The sequence below is a fragment of the Nerophis lumbriciformis genome, linkage group LG14 (assembly GCF_033978685.3).
Source record: "Nerophis lumbriciformis linkage group LG14, RoL_Nlum_v2.1, whole genome shotgun sequence".
Taxonomy (NCBI): domain Eukaryota; kingdom Metazoa; phylum Chordata; class Actinopteri; order Syngnathiformes; family Syngnathidae; genus Nerophis; species Nerophis lumbriciformis.
The window spans coordinates 43,851,613-43,869,202 of NC_084561.2; the positions used below are offsets into that span (position 1 = coordinate 43,851,613).

At 41.3% G+C, this 17,590-nt stretch overlaps 1 protein-coding gene across 1 annotated transcript in view; it reads left to right on the forward strand.

Annotated features, from left to right (window-relative positions):
* The window catches only part of psmd1 (proteasome 26S subunit, non-ATPase 1), a 64,310-nt gene that overhangs the window by 33,437 nt on the left and 13,283 nt on the right, over positions 1–17,590 (forward strand). The window contains exons 17-19 of the mRNA XM_061975486.2: positions 5,431–5,545; positions 7,246–7,362; positions 14,957–15,059. Coding sequence (XP_061831470.1) covers positions 5,431–5,545; positions 7,246–7,362; positions 14,957–15,059 — 335 coding nt within the window. The remainder of the gene's footprint in view (positions 1–5,430; positions 5,546–7,245; positions 7,363–14,956; positions 15,060–17,590) is intronic.

Consider the following 17,590-nt stretch of genomic DNA (forward strand, 5'->3'; position numbering starts at 1 on the left):
CAGTGGATTAAAGCAGGTGTAAGATATTAAGACATAAGTTAACATTCCTTGCCGCTTACAGTAACCACAGGGTGAAAGATTTATTTTCCAAACATGAGAACGTGACAAATGTTGCCAGTAAGTCCATGTGTTTTCTTATATCTCCTTGTATAGGGTAGTCTACACTCCATTGGAATATTTTCCTTGTGTGTCAAGTTTGCCAGTATGCATTAGACACGGTTCATTTTACAAAGCTTGCCTGTTAAAGTCGTACCACATCTCGACTGGTTCAGTACAACACTGTCCAGGTATGTTCAGCTTGAATTCAGCTTGAACAGTCAGGAAGCTTGCTAAACGATCTTATCTCTTAGCTATTAGCACAAATACTCCTATAATCCGTTTAGCGCAGCTGTTTTCCTGTCACTTTCATGTAGTGCATATGTTGCCTCAAAGATCTGGGATATGTATCAGCTTCTGCCACTCATAAAAGTTTGAGGCGTTAAACAGTCAAATGATACTGTGCCCCCAGTGGACAGCACAGTTGATGTTGGACTCAGAGGGCATCGTCTGACTACCAGAATAGAATACTTTATCCCTGTAGATGAAATTGAAAGGCTATCTATATTTGACAATGGTTGTCATGTGAATCTGGATATCTTTGTGTGATTGAGCTGATCTTTTAAGTCCAAACCACTGGTTAACTCATTTACGTTAATGCAGGGCTTAAAAGCCTTGGCTTTTAAATATAACCTTGTAACTTTGTATTGGCTCTTCAAATGCACTCTGCTATCCAGAATGTTCTACTTGGTCCAACCCATCCTCAGTTTATGTAGTTGTTTAACATTCTATACAGTTAGGCAGTCCTGTTAAATGTGTGTTCAATATCTGAGATGATGGAAACTACATTTTGGCTGTTAAATATAAGTGTATAAGGATTTGCAGAACACTTTGTTGTGTCCTTCTCAACATCAACCACATTTAATTTTTCTTCTGTAGTATGCAGAAACAAATTCCCTCTTTAATAAATGGCCCAAACAGCCAAATCCCTTACGCTGTCAGATCTACAGTCTGCCTCTGGTGACTTTATTCCATGTGACTCATTTGTTTAATGCCTGAAGTGCATTTTTTGAAAGGACATAATTATTCATTGTGCAAAAGCTTGCAACATACATTTTGATAGGGAAGTTTACACTCCGTTTTCTCTTTTTGGTGTGCTCTTTGCCTCACTTTAAAACTACCATTGAGTTCAACTTGAACTTGCCATGGTACGGTTTAAAATGGTGATGTGCCTAGTGCTTCCCCCGTGTGCTGTTACAGCCTGTAAAAGACAGCAGTGTTGATCCTTTCTTCAGAATGGCATTGACACTAAGGCTGAAACGACGCGTCAACGTAGTCGACGTCATCGGTTACGTAAATACGTCGACGCCGTTTTTGTGCGTCGGCGCGTCGCATATTTACGCCACACTACTCTACTGTCATGGCGGAGCGCAAAGCAGACGATGCGAGCGAGGGGAAAAAAGCACGCCAAAAGTCGTCAAAAGTGTGGGAGTATTTCAATAAACGGCCTAATAATGTTGTTGTATGCACACTGTGTCGAGTGGAAATGGCCTATCATAGCAGCACAACGGCTATGAACGAACATTTGAAAAGAAAACCCCCGACAGCGTTCTTGCCATCACCATCAACAAGTCAATCGTCCGCGTGCGTATACGTTGTCACTATTACACAAAAACATGAATGTGTCATTTGTATCTGCGTTGTAAATTCATAAACTAAAGCACCGTTTCGCTCTGAGAGGCGCGTTTGGCGTGCCTGTTCAGTGTTTACAAAGACGCGCTCCTCTTTAACGCTGTGGAGAGGCGGCGGCGGCGAGCGAGCGGCGAGGCGGGGCGCGCCGGGAGCGACGCCGCAATCGTGCCCAGGTGCGCGATCCGCGCAGTTGGAAGAGAAAAGACTTTGTGTAAAATTAAAAGATTGTAAACCTGGCAAAGCCGTCTGGCGTTCAGTCGGTCCTGAAAGAACCCCACGGCACAAGACGTGTCACAAACGCTAACGTTAATTAGTTGTGCAAATACCTTTTACAACATTAACAGTTACATATACTATGTACAAACGAACAATTAACTTTCACTTTAATCATACTATCATTGTTGTGTTATTAAGCAAAATAAGCAATACTTTTACTTTTGTTGAAATGTTTACACTGTACACTTTTTTGTACTGGATGTTTAGCTTTATTTTTGCACATTTTAGCAAATAAGCAATACTTTTACTTTTGTTGAAATGTTTACACTTGTTACAGAATATTTCCGTTTTGCACTTTTTTGTATTGGATGTTTATCTTTATTTTTGCACATTTTAAAGCAAAATAAGCAATACTTTTACTTTTGAAATGCTTATACTATTCCAGAATATTAAGATTTGCACTGGATGTTTACTTTTATATTTGCACATTAAAAAGCAAATAAGCTACTTTTAATTTTGTTAAATGTTAAAAGTTTTAAATGTTTACATTGTTACAGAATATTTTGTCATGTTGTTGTCAATGTTGACTGACAAGTGGCCATACTTTTTTTTTTGTAAATAAAAGCCATGCCTTTTGAAAAAACTGGCCTACATTTATTTTTTCCTCTTCATTTTAAATTAAAAAAAAAATCGGTATAAGGAAAAATAATCTATAGATTAATCGAAAAAATAATCTATAGATTAACCGATTAATCGAAAAAAATAATCTATAGATTAATCGACAGAAAAATAATCGTTAGCTGCAGCCCTAATTGACACGATGCAAGGTTAAAGAGGAACTGCAATTTTTTAAAATAATTTTCACTCACAAGCCTTATGTAAGACAACTCGTGTTTTCTTTTTAATTCATTCTAATGTGTAATTTATGGCAAATACGAGGTGGCTAACAATGTAGCTAATAGGCCTCATCTATTGCACTCATAAAACCCTTTAAAAACATCAATAGTCAATTCACATGTCGTGACCTGAATATTAACAAGTATTGGCAATTATTTAGCTAATTATTTTTTAGCACTGCCGTGATCACAGAGAGCTAACTATCTTATGCTGCCATATTGAGCTGCTGCATCGCCCCCGAGTTGGTAAAAGTTAATTATAGATGATAAATCATGTCTCTCACCTTCATAGTAGAAGGTTGTGGACATAACCCACAAGTTGGTCAAATTTGGCAACCAATTAGAGAAAGACATGAAAAGATGCTCGTTTTCAAGACATTTTTCCTTTTTACACCTGTATGAGGATTATGATTAATTCTTCATTAAAACAAGAACAAAAAACATCCCTTCAGTTTTAATCCCAGTGACAGCGGACACTGTACACTGTTGATTGTTTTATTATGTTGATAGTTTGCATTAATGCTACTTGCTGGATTGTTTATTACCCAGCTTCTAAAACTTGTAGATCATTCTCCTTATATTGAGGATCAAAACAGAAGTTTCTGATCATCATTTGTTCCAAAGTAGTAGTACGGTAGTTGTCTCTCAAAAAGTCTGCCATGATTAATAGTGTTGTGGTTGTTGTTATTGTTGAAGGAAAAAGCGAAAGTTGTGATTCGTCTGTGAAATTAATTATGTTTTCCCCCTACTTTTTAAAGAAACCATTGAATACAAATGACAGAGATAATTCAAAACAAATGTTTCTTTTATTTGATCAAAAACCAGTAGTTTGAAATGACGCTGCATACACTGCAACATACTCTTCGCAAAATTCTGATTTGTATAATGTTGTTCTCTATATAAATTGTACTTTTTATGGAATAATTTTCCAAGAATTAAACTAAGCGCTTCCCTTGGAAAGCAATACTTCTGCTTGAAAATAATAACTATGTTACCAACAATGTAGCATTGCACAATCTCCATCATTGAAATTAATAAACTGCAAACGTCTGTCTTGAATAAAATACTCTGTAAATAAAAATGTGGTATTAGACATTGTATTCAAATAAATATTGGACTACAACTTGTTTCAGTAAGTGGATAAAGTAAATGCAGCCTTTTTCATTCACACATCTTGGTGGTGTGCAGAGCAACTGCATTGTACGTGGTATCATTAAACGCACCGTGTGTAAATGATTAGTTTGGAGACTTTTAGCCCGTAGTTTCCTTGTTTTTGCGTCTTGTTCGCCTCGTGAAGATTTGTATTTCTCGCACTTGGCTGGAGGCTTGGGTTTCAGATGCTGGAACAAGTTTGTTGTGCGAATGCCTTTTTGCAGTCATTTGTTCCACGCCTGTTGCCACAACAACAAATTTATTTTCTTTTAAACAAACGTCTCACTCTCGTTAGCATTAGCCACATTTACCTACGTGAGCCGCTGAGGAAGTAAGGGGACGATGCAAACTATGGAAGCGCAAAAGCAGAAAGAAATAAATTTTTTTAAATTTCAAATCATCTACAACAAAAAACTGCTTAAAATGAGCAAAATATGTAAATATAACATGCTATTATGAATGTGCTGGTTATGTACATCAAATGTCAATGGACTGTTGGTGGAATGTAGCAAATCCTATTACCTCCATTGTTAGCCACCTGGTACTTGATGTATAATACACATTATAATGCATAAGACAAAGAAATACATATTTATTTGTCTCACATAAGGATTGTGAATGATGGACAAAAGTGCATTTCCATTTTCTGAGCAAGAATTAGGGCAGGGCTATTCAACTACATCATGAAGAGGGTCGCAGATTCCGGAGTCCAAGGGCTCAGGGGCCGCACATCTAAATGTGGATGTTTCGTCACATTTTAGATTGTGTTTACTTAATTGTAAAGTAAGCACATCGACTTTCACAATGCACTGTCAATAAATTAAATATTCTGCCTTCGCTACTCATTTCCATTGTGTGCAGATAGTTAACAGAATGACGAAAGAAAAGCTCCAGACGTATTGTTGAGGATGGATGTTACTTCTTTTAAAGTATTTTCCTTCCTCAGTTTTGCCTTTCCTTTGTAAGACTGAAAACATAAACATAACAAAAGTTTAACATCTGTTGTGTATTTCACATCATGTCTATTGTATATTTCACATGAATAAAATAGGTTTTGTGTTAATACATTCACACAAATTCACTTGAAACATTGCCCACGGTGTATTTTTGACTTATCACAATTAAAGCTAAGTTGTTAAAAGTCTGATTTTAGCAGTTTATTTCCATAACCCCTTTTTCAGGGTAGAATGAGTCATGTTTTTTTACTCGCCCCACTGCGACTTCATTGTGACACATATTGTGTGCCTGGCTGTCTCCCCTTGTGGGTTGGCGGGAGCACTGCATAGTTTGAATGGTTTCATCAAGCCAATTTGGGAGATGTTCAGCAGGCCAAATGAAAAGTTTTGGCGGGCCGGATGTGGCCTGTGGGCCGCCAGTTGAATAGGCCATTACAAGGAAGAGTGCCTTAATGTAATTTATAATTTTCTTGTCTTTTTAGAACCCCTGAGCAGTGTCCCAGTGTGGTGTCCCTTTTGTCAGAGAGCTACAACCCTCACGTTCGTTGTGGCGCCGCCATGGCTTTGGGCATCTGCTGTGCCGGAACTGGCAACAAGGTGACTTAACCACAGTGTTTCGTATTTACCATTAACATGCATTTGTACTAAATGAAAACATTAGTTAGGATTTTACTCCATTTAATTCAACATCCATTATCTTGCTTCTTTGAAGCAAGTTAATTTTCAAAATGAATACCGTATTTTCCGCACCATAAGGCGCCCTGGGTTATAAGCCGCGCCTTCAATGAACGGCATATTTCAAAACTTTGTCCACCTATAAGCCGCCCCGTGTTATAAGCCGCATCTAACTGCGCTAAAGGAATGTCAAAAAAACAGTCAGATAGGTCAGTCAAACTTTAATAATATATTAAAAACCAGCGTGATGTGGGCGCGCATGGAGTCGTATATCAACATGGACGGAGTTGCGTGAAAAAAGCCACCCGGCCTCTTCGCGTAAACTTACCTTAACCACTCGCTCATCTTTTCTTCATCCATCCATCCCTTCGAGTTAGCTTTTATGATGACGCCGGCTGGAAAGGTCTCTTTTGGCAAGGTCTTCCTTTTGAATATCACCATGGGTGGAAGTTTCTGGCCATTAGCATGGCAAGCTAGAACCACAGTGAAGGATGACTTCTCATTCCCTGTGGTGCGAATATTCACCGTACGTGCTCCTGTTGTATCCACAGTGCGGTTCACAGGAATATCAAAAGTCAGTGGAACCTCGTCCATGTTGATAATGTTCTCTGGCCGGATCTTTTTTTCAGCTATCTTGTTTTTACAATATGCACGGAAAGTAGCCAGCTTTTCTTGAAAGTCTTTAGGCAGTTGCTGTGAAATAGTAGTCCGTGTGCGGATGGAGAGATTGCGTCTTTTCATGAACCGGAAACCTGTCGCTTAGTAGGAGCCATATTGTGGTCTTTACAGATGTAAACACACAAAGGAAATGAAACGTAATATCCGCGCGCTTCTTCTTCTTCTACGGGGGCGGGTGGTTGCTTACAGTAGAAGAAGAAGCGCTTCCTCTTCTATGGGGGCGGGCGGGTGCTTACCTTGGCGGTTGCTTGCGTAGAAGAAGAAGCACTTCCTCTTCTACGGGGAAAAAAGATGGCGGCTGTTTACCGTAGTTGCGAGACCGAAACTTTATGAAAATGAATCTTAATATTAATCCATATATAAAGCGCACCGGGTTATAAGCCGCACTGTCAGCTTTTGAGTAAATTTGTGGTTTTTAGGTGCGGCTAATAGTGCGGAAAATACGGTAATCTCAATTTTCACTTTACACTTGATAATCAGAATCAGAACTAACCAAAAATGACTATTTCTTTTTCCTGTTGATTAATTCTACTATTATATACCACTATTTCCAATCAATACATGGTGTATAAGAGGGCCCTGTGAACATCCTTGTTTCTCACCTCGCACCATGTGTCCTTGTGGGCCACCACCATTGACGCAACACAGTGAGAAATAGAAAAATCACTGAAGACGGTGCTGGATTGAACTATTACACCGTTGTCCAGGGCAACCAGATATGGAGGCCACTAATCTCATTAATTAGTGTGGACTTGTTTCCTCCGTGGATAATTATTTTCCTGAGCACATGTTATACTACTGTTGCAGTTGCAAATGGCAAACACATAACAATGAAACATTTCTTTAACATAGCAGGAGGTGCTAGGTTGGTTACAGCTGCAATTGAACTTCAGCTTGAAAATAAGTTAGAAGACAGTCAAGGTGTTAACAATAGTTGTCTGCAGGAGGCCATCAATCTGCTGGAGCCCATGACCAATGACCCAGTCAACTATGTGAGACAAGGTGCTCTCATTTCCTCTGCCCTCATCATGATCCAGCAAACGGAAGTAACCTGCCCCAAGGTTTGTGTCTTTGTTATTAACTATCAGAGTATTTATTAGTAGATGTATTGTCACCACTGAAGGCTAACCCTAAAACCCAGAGAGCAGAAGTTATCTCAATGCAACACAAACAAACATCTAAGCATGAGTATTACACCCCGAGGCATGTTAGATAACTCTCTGTAGTCTTTAGCAGTAATCAAACCCCTCTAGATAGCTTTCAAAAAGGCGACAATTCCAGTGACTTCTTGTCCTATTGGAGACTGACCTGAAAGCTTCATTCTGCTACTGCTGTGGGCCCTTCCCTCATCTAAAAGCATCTTAAATCATATTTGACTTAACAAAACTGCAAGAAGTAACACAATAAGGTTAATTTGTATTTCTTAACATATTTCTTTTGTTTTTCATACGTTCAAATTAAACAAAGTCACACGTTAAAGTTGCTGTTTGCAACCTTAAGTGGCTGCCGAGAGGGCGATTAACTTTCCAAAGTGTTGTAAGCATTATATCCCGCACGCCCCAAGTAACACATGCAGTAGTTATGTTTGTTTTCAGATAATGCTAGTGGTTTGGCAAAGTTTAGCTTGCTAATGTATCATTGAATGTGTAGTAGGGCATACCTGTTCTAATATAGTACAGCGGTACCAATCAATTATAAAAAACTGCCTTTGACATTTTTTTTCATGCTATGGCGCCCGAGGTGCATGTGGCAAGTCAACACATGCATTGAGTACTTGCAAACGGAAACAGCAAGGAGACAGAAGAGGGAAAATGGACAAAGTTGGATTAAAAATATAGGTTGGAGCTATAAACACTGGATGCTGCGAGCAGTGCTTTAAAACACAGTTTGCAGCTTACGTCTCTCCTTAGGGATTTAGCTACTTTTAATGGACTAATCCTCGCCTCTATGGAGACAAATTAAGTTTCTCACAAGTATCATCCCTGCAGGAAGAAGAAAAGCTATACAGGTAAAAGCCAGTAAATTAGAATATTTTGAAAAACTTGATTTATTTCAGTAATTGCATTCAAAAGGTGTAACTTGTACATTATATTTATTCATTGCACACAGACTGATGCATTCAAATGTTTATTTCATTTAATTTTGATGATTTGAAGTGGCAACAAATGAAAATCCAAAATTCCGTGTGTCACAAAATTAGAATATTACTTAAGGCTAATACAAAAAAGGGATTTTTAGAAATGTTGGCCAACTGAAAAGTATGAAAATGAAAAATATGAGCATGTACAATACTCAATACTTGGTTGGAGCTCCTTTTGCCTCAATTACTGCGTTAATGCGGCGTGGCATGGAGTCGATGAGTTTCTGGCACTGCTCAGGTGTTATGAGAGCCCAGGTTGCTCTGATAGTGGCCTTCAACTCTTCTGCGTTTTTGGGTCTGGCATTCTGCATCTTCCTTCCACAGATTTTCTATGGGGCTAAGGTCAGGGAAGTTGGCGGGCCAATTTAGAACAGAAATACCATGGTCCGTAAACCAGGCACGGGTAGATTTTGCGCTGTGTGCAGGCGCCAAGTCCTGTTGGAATTTGAAATCTCCATCTCCATAGAGCAGGTCAGCAGCAGGAAGCATGAAGTGCTCTAAAACTTGCTGGTAGACGGCTGCGTTGACCCTGGATCTCAGGAAACAGAGTGGACCGACACCAGCAGATGACATGGCACCCCAAACCATCACCCAACCATGCAAATTTTGCATTTCCTTTGGAAATTGAGGTCCCAGAGTCTGGAGGAAGACAGGAGAGGCACAGGATCCACGTTGCCTGAAGTCTAGTGTAAAGTTTCCACCATCAGTGATGGTTTGGGGTGCCATGTCATCTGCTGGTGTCGGTCCACTCTGTTTCCTGAGATCCAGGGTCAACGCAGCCGTCTACCAGCAAGTTTTAGAGCACTTCATGCTTCCTGCTGCTGACCTGCTCTATGGAGATGGAGATTTCAAGTTCCAACAGGACTTGGCGCCTGCACACAGCGCAAAATCTACCCGTGCCTGGTTTACGGACCATGGTATTTCTGTTCTAAATTGGCCCGCCAACTCCCCTGACCTTAGCCCCATAGAAAATCTGTGGAAGGAAGATGCAGAATGCCAGACCCAAAAACGCAGAAGAGTTGAAGGCCACTATCAGAGCAACCTGGGCTCTCATAACACCTGAGCAGTGCCAAAAACTCATCGACTCCATGCCACGCCGCATTAACGCAGTAATTGAGGCAAAAGGAGCTCCAACCAAGTATTGAGTATTGTACATGCTCATATTTTTCATTTTCATACTTTTCAGTTGGCCAACATTTCTAAAAAATCCCTTTTTTGTATTAGCCTTAAGTAATATTCTAATTTTGTGACACACGGAATTTTGGATTTTCATTTGTTGCCACTTCAAATCATCAAAATTAAATGAAATAAACATTTGAATGCATCAGTCTGTGTGCAATGAATAAATATAATGTACAAGTTACACCTTTTGAATGCAATTACTGAAATAAATCAAGTTTTTCAAAATATTCTAATTTACTGGCTTTTACCTGTACATGCTTCACTACAGACCGTAGCAGGATACAATAGCCACCCGCAAACAGCAAGCTAGTGCTCCTAAATGCTAACACATGGCTTGATCTATCCAAATATCGACTGTAATGATACCAAGTACAAGAGCCGTATACAGGTGATACTACAATGATTCCATCAATATATTTTATCATCACAAAGTCTTTTGTCTTTTTTAATTGTTTATCAAGTCAGGAAATATGTCCTTGGACACGGAAGAACTTTAGTTATGACCGTATTTTCCGGACTATAGCGTGCACCAGGATATAAGTCGCACCCACTAAATTTTAGAAGAAAAACATTTTGTTTCCATATATTAGCCGCACCGGACTATAGGCCGCAGGTATATACGTTGTAAAATGAGTTATTTACACGGAATGGTTTTGTAAATGTTTATTTAGATACCTTTTTTTTGTTTTGTTTTTGTCCTGTCCAGCTTCTCAGGCAAATCATATAGTAGATGTAGATGCCCATATCGGCTGTTCACATTTACTTTACAAAAGAGAAGTGTAGGATAATTCTCTTGTTGCCTTATTTGTATTTGACTTTATTAAATGTATGTATGTTATCATTCGGTGCAGCCGGGCCGGGGCAGGAGGGGATATAAAGAGCAAAAAAAGAAGACAGAGGGTGAAATTCTGGGGACAAGAGGGGGATTAGACAGAGAGACAAAAACAACAACAGCAAACACAACAACAACAACAGAGCAACATCAGCAAATAGGATATGTACAAATATGATGGTAAAAGTGATAGCAAAAAAGCAGTTAGCGAAATAAATAATAACACAGAAATGACAATGAGCATTGTTACACTACAAATGGAGCAATACAAATACCAATAGAAATAGCGCTACTGATAATGAACAATACCAATAATTTACCTCTATTATCAACAATACAGTTGTTCAAATGCAACAATAGTAATGATAACTAAAGATACGAAAGAATGCAGAAAAATGGAGGGGAAGAAAGAGAAGCAACCTATATTAACCTTGTAGATTGTTATAGTAACAATAGGTTAAGCTTTGTCAGTGTGCCATGTGTTACCCATACATACCTTAATTGTTTTTGAAACGGTGTCTGTAACACGGCAGTAAAACGGCTAATCAAACCAAACAGAAGTCATCGTCATGGACCTACTAGATGCGGAAGCTAGCTCTCGTATCAGCTAAACAAACTCAATAACTTCAAGGTGACGATTGCGTGCCCCTGGTCGCCCGGCCTGCCCCCATGGGGCCCGGCTGGGCAAAGCCCGAAGAGGCAACATGGGTTCTCCCTCCATTGGGCTCACCACCCATAGGACATAGGCATAGAAGGCTGGTGCTCTGTGAGCTGGGCGGCAGCCGATGGCAGAGCCCTTGGTGGTCTGATCCTCGACTACAGAAGCTAGCTCTTGGCCCTGGAACAAGTCCTTTCGATAGGGGCTGGACTCTCTACTACGCTGGCATTGCCAGCAGTGAGAGGCCACAGAGTGTTCCAGAGCTTAGGGCCGACCACAGAGAAGACCCTGTCTCCCCTGGTTTTAAGTCTGGTCTTGGGCACCACGAGCTGGAGCTGGCTCTCGCTCGGACCTATGTTTAATATATCATAGGATGTTCTGTTCAAATTAAGCCAATAATTAAATTTTTGTGGTCCCATTTATTTTGAAAAGTATGGAAATACACTTTGTTACTGGTATCAACTGATTAATATATGGGGACCACCCTAATGTGTAGCCTGTCTTAGCAACAACATGACTGTTCGTTGCTTCTTTGGGACTGCACCATTCTGCAGGTATGAAACACTAGACTTCTTCCTCAGGCCCACAAACAATTCTTATTTAACTGTGACAAATTTAAGAAGGTATGTTCTGTTAACCACTAATGGTAACATCATCTAGTGTACTTGAATGGTTGGTTGAAAGAGTGTAACTGAGCAAGTTGCAAACCCACCCTTTACTGCACTGTGACTCCAATAAAAGAAACTTGATTGAAAGTTTGAAGGCAGCAGCTTTTATGAAGATGGAAGGAAAGAAATGTTTCATGGCGCACTGGAAAGTCACTAGTCCAAGCATAACTTCACACACTCGCCCTTGCAGCACCTCATATATTGTCACAGACAGTTAAGAAATGCCAGACACCTTTGCAGAGACTCCTCATCTGTACCGCAGTAAGCTAAGGTCCATGCACGACTGTCCAAGGGTTGGCTTTTGTTCCAAACACTGGAATGTTTGGAGGCATTACATCCATGACTGTTTATTTTAGGATAGTCTTTGCAGTACACAGACTGCAGCTTTATGTCTCTTAGCGTATATAACTTGATTACTGGAATATACCAGATGTAGAGATGCGCCATTTTGGCAAAGCAAGGACCACCATTATTTTTATGAACACCAAAACCACAATTATCATTCACAATTATACACTGTTACGTAAAACATTTTTACTTGAACAAGGCTTTCATTTCAAAATTAAACTTAAAAAAAAATTCATAAGTATTAAAATACAATTTACAAAAGACAAAGGGATAACAAAAATAAAATATTCCTTGAAGTGCAACAAGTGAAAAAAATAATATGTACAAATACGGTAGTACCGTATTTTCCGCACCATAAGGCGCCCTGGGTTAAAAGCCGCGCCTTCAATGAACGGCATATTTCAAAACTTTGTCCACCTATAAGCCGCCCGGTGTTGTAAGCCGCATCTAACTGCGCTAAAGGAATGTCAAAAAAACAGTCAGATAGGTCAGTCAAACTTTAATAATATATTAAAAACCAGCGTTCTAACAACTCTGTTCACTCCCAAAATGTACGCAAATGTGCAATCACAAACATACGTATATCAACATGGACAGAGCTGCGTGAAAAAAACCACCCGGCCTCTTCGCGTAAACTTAAACTTACCTTAACCACTCGCTCATCTTTTCTTCATCCATCCCTTCGAGTTAGCTTTTATGATGACGCCGGCTGGAAAGGTCTCTTTTGGCAAGGTCTTCCTTTTGAATATCACCATGGGTGGAAGTTTCTGGCCATTATTAGCATGGCAAGCTAGAACCACAGTGAAGGATGACTTCTCATTCCCTGTGGTGCGAATATTCACCGTACGTGCTCCCGTTGTATCCAGTGCGGTTCACAGGAATATCAGTTGCTGTGAAATAGTAATCCGTGTGCGGATGGAGAGATTGCGTCTTTTCATGAACCGGATCCCTGACGCTTAGTAGGAGCCATTTTGTGGTCTTTACAGATGTAAACACACAAAGGAAATGAAACGTACGGTGATATCCGCGCGCTTTTTCTTCTTCTACGCGGGCGGGTGGTTGCTTACAGTAGAAGAAGAAGCGCTTCCTGTTCTATGGGGGCGGGTGCTTACCTTGGCGGTTGCTTGCGTAGAAGAAGAAGCGCTTCCTGTTCTACCGGGAAAAAAGATGGCGGCTGTTTACCGAAGTTGCGAGATCGAAACTTTATGAAAATGAATCGTAATATTAATCCATATATAAAGCGCCCCGGGTTAAAAGCCGCACTGTCAGCTTTTGAGTAAATTTGTGGTTTTTAGGTGCGGCTAATAGTGCGGAAAATACGGTACAAGGAACACAGTGTACAGTATTTATAGTACACGTTAGGGCTGGGCGATATATCGAATATACTCGTCTCTGCGATATGGAAAATGACTATATCGTGAGTATTTGAGTATACATTCTCACGCAGTTGCTTTTAGCTGCTGGCATTACACTACAGGCGTTTCTCACTCACTCTTTCTTGTCTCCTTCTCACAGACACATAAAACAAGCGCACTTTCTTACATACGCCACATACTGTCGCGCGTGCAACGTCATACGCTCTCGCGGAGCAGAGAGGTAGCGGCATGGTAACGTTAGCTGTAGTGCAAGCGGAGCGGTGCGAGTGGTATAATACGAGAGAAAGAAGGTGCTAATCTGGTAACAACTGGAGGAAGAATAATTAATTCCCAGGAAAAAACAGCGGGGGGTCCATCGTCTGGCGGTGGTTTGGCTTCAAGCGGGAAGATGTTGAACAGACAACTGTAATATGTCAAGTATGCGACAAAAGCGTTGCTACAAAAAGTAGCAGCACTAATAATTTGTAGCATCATTTGAAAAGTCACCCGCTAGAGAATGAAGAGTTTTTGAAACTCCGCATGTCAACATCTTTGGCCGGTGCCACAACCAACAAGCAACCAGCACTGACCCAATTGAGCCTGGCGTCTTCCATTTCCACATCAACACCGTATGAAACAAATAGTCAACAACAGAAAGAGATAACGTCCACAGGAACCTACCACATAGTGAAGGACATACACTATTTGATTTCCTATTATGCAGCTCATTTTTATTTGACACATATTGAAATATCTTGTGTGACATCATGCACAAAAGTGCACTTTATCTGTTTTTAAACTATTGTAGTGGCATTCTGTACAAAAAGTGCACTTTAGTTTAGTGTTTTTTGATATGTCATCCTAGTGACATCATGCACAAGAGTGCACTAATAGCTTGTTTTAAAATGTCTCTGACAATCTTGCACTTTCTGTTTTGGAAATGACATGAATGTTTGTGCCACTGCTTAATAACTGTTTAATAAATACACTTTTGGTAAATTGACTTAGTTGTGATTTCCCTCTCTGCATGAAAGTTTAAAAGTAGCATATATTAATGCAGTATGAAGAAGAATGTTTTAAAGTAGACACAATGAATCATCATACTGCTGTGATTATATGCATCAAGTGTTCATTCAAGGCTAAGGCAAAATATCCAGATATCGTGTATCGTGACATGGTCTAAAAATATCGAGATATTAATAAAATGCCATATCGCCCAGCCCTTGTACACGTCTTTGGTCAAAACGTTATTTTGGTGTGTCTTTTGGTTGTGAATGTGCCTGGTTCGATATGCAGTGGAGCGTGCTTTTTAAATATTTGTATGGCCAATGTTCGCCGTCATTGGCCATGATCAGGTTTAAAATTGTACTAATTGTGCAGCCTGACCAATTGGAATGTCTGCAAAAGCACAATCATTCATGCAAAGCATCTATGTGTTCATCCACCTTTTCTTTGTGTACCTTTTGCAACAGGTAAACCAGTTTAGACAGCTCTATGCAAAGGTGATCAACGACAAGCACGATGATGTTATGGCTAAATTTGGTGCCATCTTGGCCCAGGGAATCCTTGATGCAGGTCAGTATCATGATTTTAAGACACTCTCTTCACTGGACTGACACTAGCCTCAATTAGAGACATAACAGTAACTTATTAGCCTACTACAAACCTAACTTACCATTGTCGAAGAATTGTATTGTGGGATATGAAGCTGGGCGGTTCAAACATGCTGCGGTCCTTGAGTCTTAAGTCCGTAATTATGTTGCAAGTGTTTCATCAAGTTGATGCTTTTTCCCCCCAATTAATGCATTGAGCCGAGTTTTTAGTCTTTTCGGTAAGTCAGCCCACACCTTTGAACATTTAGCTCTGAAGGCTAACATGTTGACAAGAAATTGTCTGGATCGTTGTCAGCATGTCTGCGATGTGGACCTAACTTTAATACATGCCAGATATACCAGCGTCTACAAAATGTGCATATATTAGGAGGAGAGTAGTGGCTTTTAAGGAGAGAAAGTCCAACTGGAGCAGCAGCGCCAAGCAAGTGTGATGTCATACTCGCTGCAGCTCTCCTCTTTGGTCAGCGACGTGGAGGGACAGAAGTAGAGTCTCTAGACTCGAGTGCTGTCTATAATAACACCAGAAGAAGATGATACATTTGCTGCTAATCCTTTTTAATACAGAAAAAGACATGAAAAGTTTCTTGACAAACATTCTCAACAAAGCACAATAAGCAGTAACAAATGAAATTAAGTAAAATGATATAAAATAATAGTACATGTTTGTATTTATTTTGAACCTTTTTGAAGAAAATCATATCACAGAAAATTATGACATGACATCATGGTGACCATGCCCCCACCGCCACAAGTATCTTGGCAAGGGTCAACACCGCATCCCCACCCTCAATAGTTTGTAACCTTGCAGTGTGTAAGAGATCAACCTTCTCATCTCTATGGTGGATGTTAGAGATGCGCGGATAGGCAATTATTTCATCCGCAACCGCATCAGAAAGTCGTCAACCATCCGCAATCCACCCGATCTAACATTTGATCAGAACCGCACCCGCCCGTTGTTATATATCTAATATAGACGATGCAAGGCATTAGTCAGGTTATAAAGCTTTTGCCTGTTAAAGAAAGGAGACTGATCCAATGCAGCACAAACATTCGCGTGCCAAGCTGTCACGACCCAGACGCACACCAGTGCGCAATCATATGGGAGCCGCGCTGAGCGCACCTCCAAGCGCGTCTCGCTGCCGGCGACGGCCGGGTATATGGGCCCGACGCTCCAGCGCCATCTATTTTCAGGGCTAGTTGATTCGGCAGGTGGGTTGTTACACACTCCTTAGCGGGTTCCAACTTCCATGGCCACCGTCCTAGCTGCTGTCTATATCAACCAAGGTGAGCCCCACCCCTTTCGTGAGCGCACTGCGCGCGGAGTGACCCCTGTTACGCGCCCCCGGCAACAGGGGTGGCGGGCAGGTAAGCTGCGCGGGCGGAGCGCGCGGAGTGACCCCTGTTACGAGCCCCCGGCCACGGGGGTGGCGGGCAGGTAAGCTGCTTACCTGCTGCGCGTGACGCCGGCCGCGGCGAAGGCGGACGAGGCGGGGTGTCGGTGCGGTGGGCGCGGTGGTGACCCTGGACGTGCGTCGGGCCCTTCTCGCGGATCGCCTCAGCTACGGCTCCCGGTGGGGCCCTCTCGGGTGGAAGGGGCCTCGGTCCCGTACCCCGGCGAGGCGTCCCTTCTCCGCTCCGTAAAAGTGTCCATCTCTTTTTTTTTTTTTCTTCTGTTGTGGCATATGCTGCAGGTGCCTGTTCGTTTTTCGTATGTGGGTAACAACATTTAACTATGTATATATATTTCCCAATTGGTTTAACTGCCACCCGCCTGAATCTATTTAAAATCTAATTTTTTTTTATTTCAACCACCCGACCCGACCCGACCCGCGGATAAAATCTAATTTTTTTTAATTTCATCCGCCCGATCCGCGGATAATCCGCGGACTCCGCGGTTGTGCCCGCAAACCGCGCATCTCTAGTGGATGTGACCGTGAAATGACACTGTTAAACAAGCAGGCTGTGGTCTCTCCATTTGAGTACCGGTACCTTGAGCGAAACTGAGTAGGCCTTTACGCTTGACAACCCGTGCGCTGTGACTCTGGAACAGATCACATTAAGGTTCATTAGCGGCCGGCGTTTAGCACAACTCCGCTCTGCTCTCAGCCATATGGCCCGTTGGTGTCCCAGCGGTGATTATGTTTGTCTGATCGTCTCTGGTGTTTGTGGACACAAGCACAAAGGATGGCTTAATATGTGTGAGGTCCTAGCGCCACACTCACACTGACATAGAACACAGCCATTGCCTTGTGTATTCACAAGCCCCTCCATGCAAGCAGGAGCAGCAAATGATACTCTGTGTAAGGCAGCAAGAAGCCAGACCAAGTCTACATGTACAGTGCACCATGTGTACCATCTCAGATATTTCACATTGGTGGCTTTTGCTTCTTGACAATGGAATCAAAACTCAATCATATGAGGCGCATTACCGTAGGCTTCAACACACCACAAAGATCCTGCCTGCAGGTATCACTTTTCAGACTATAGGCATGC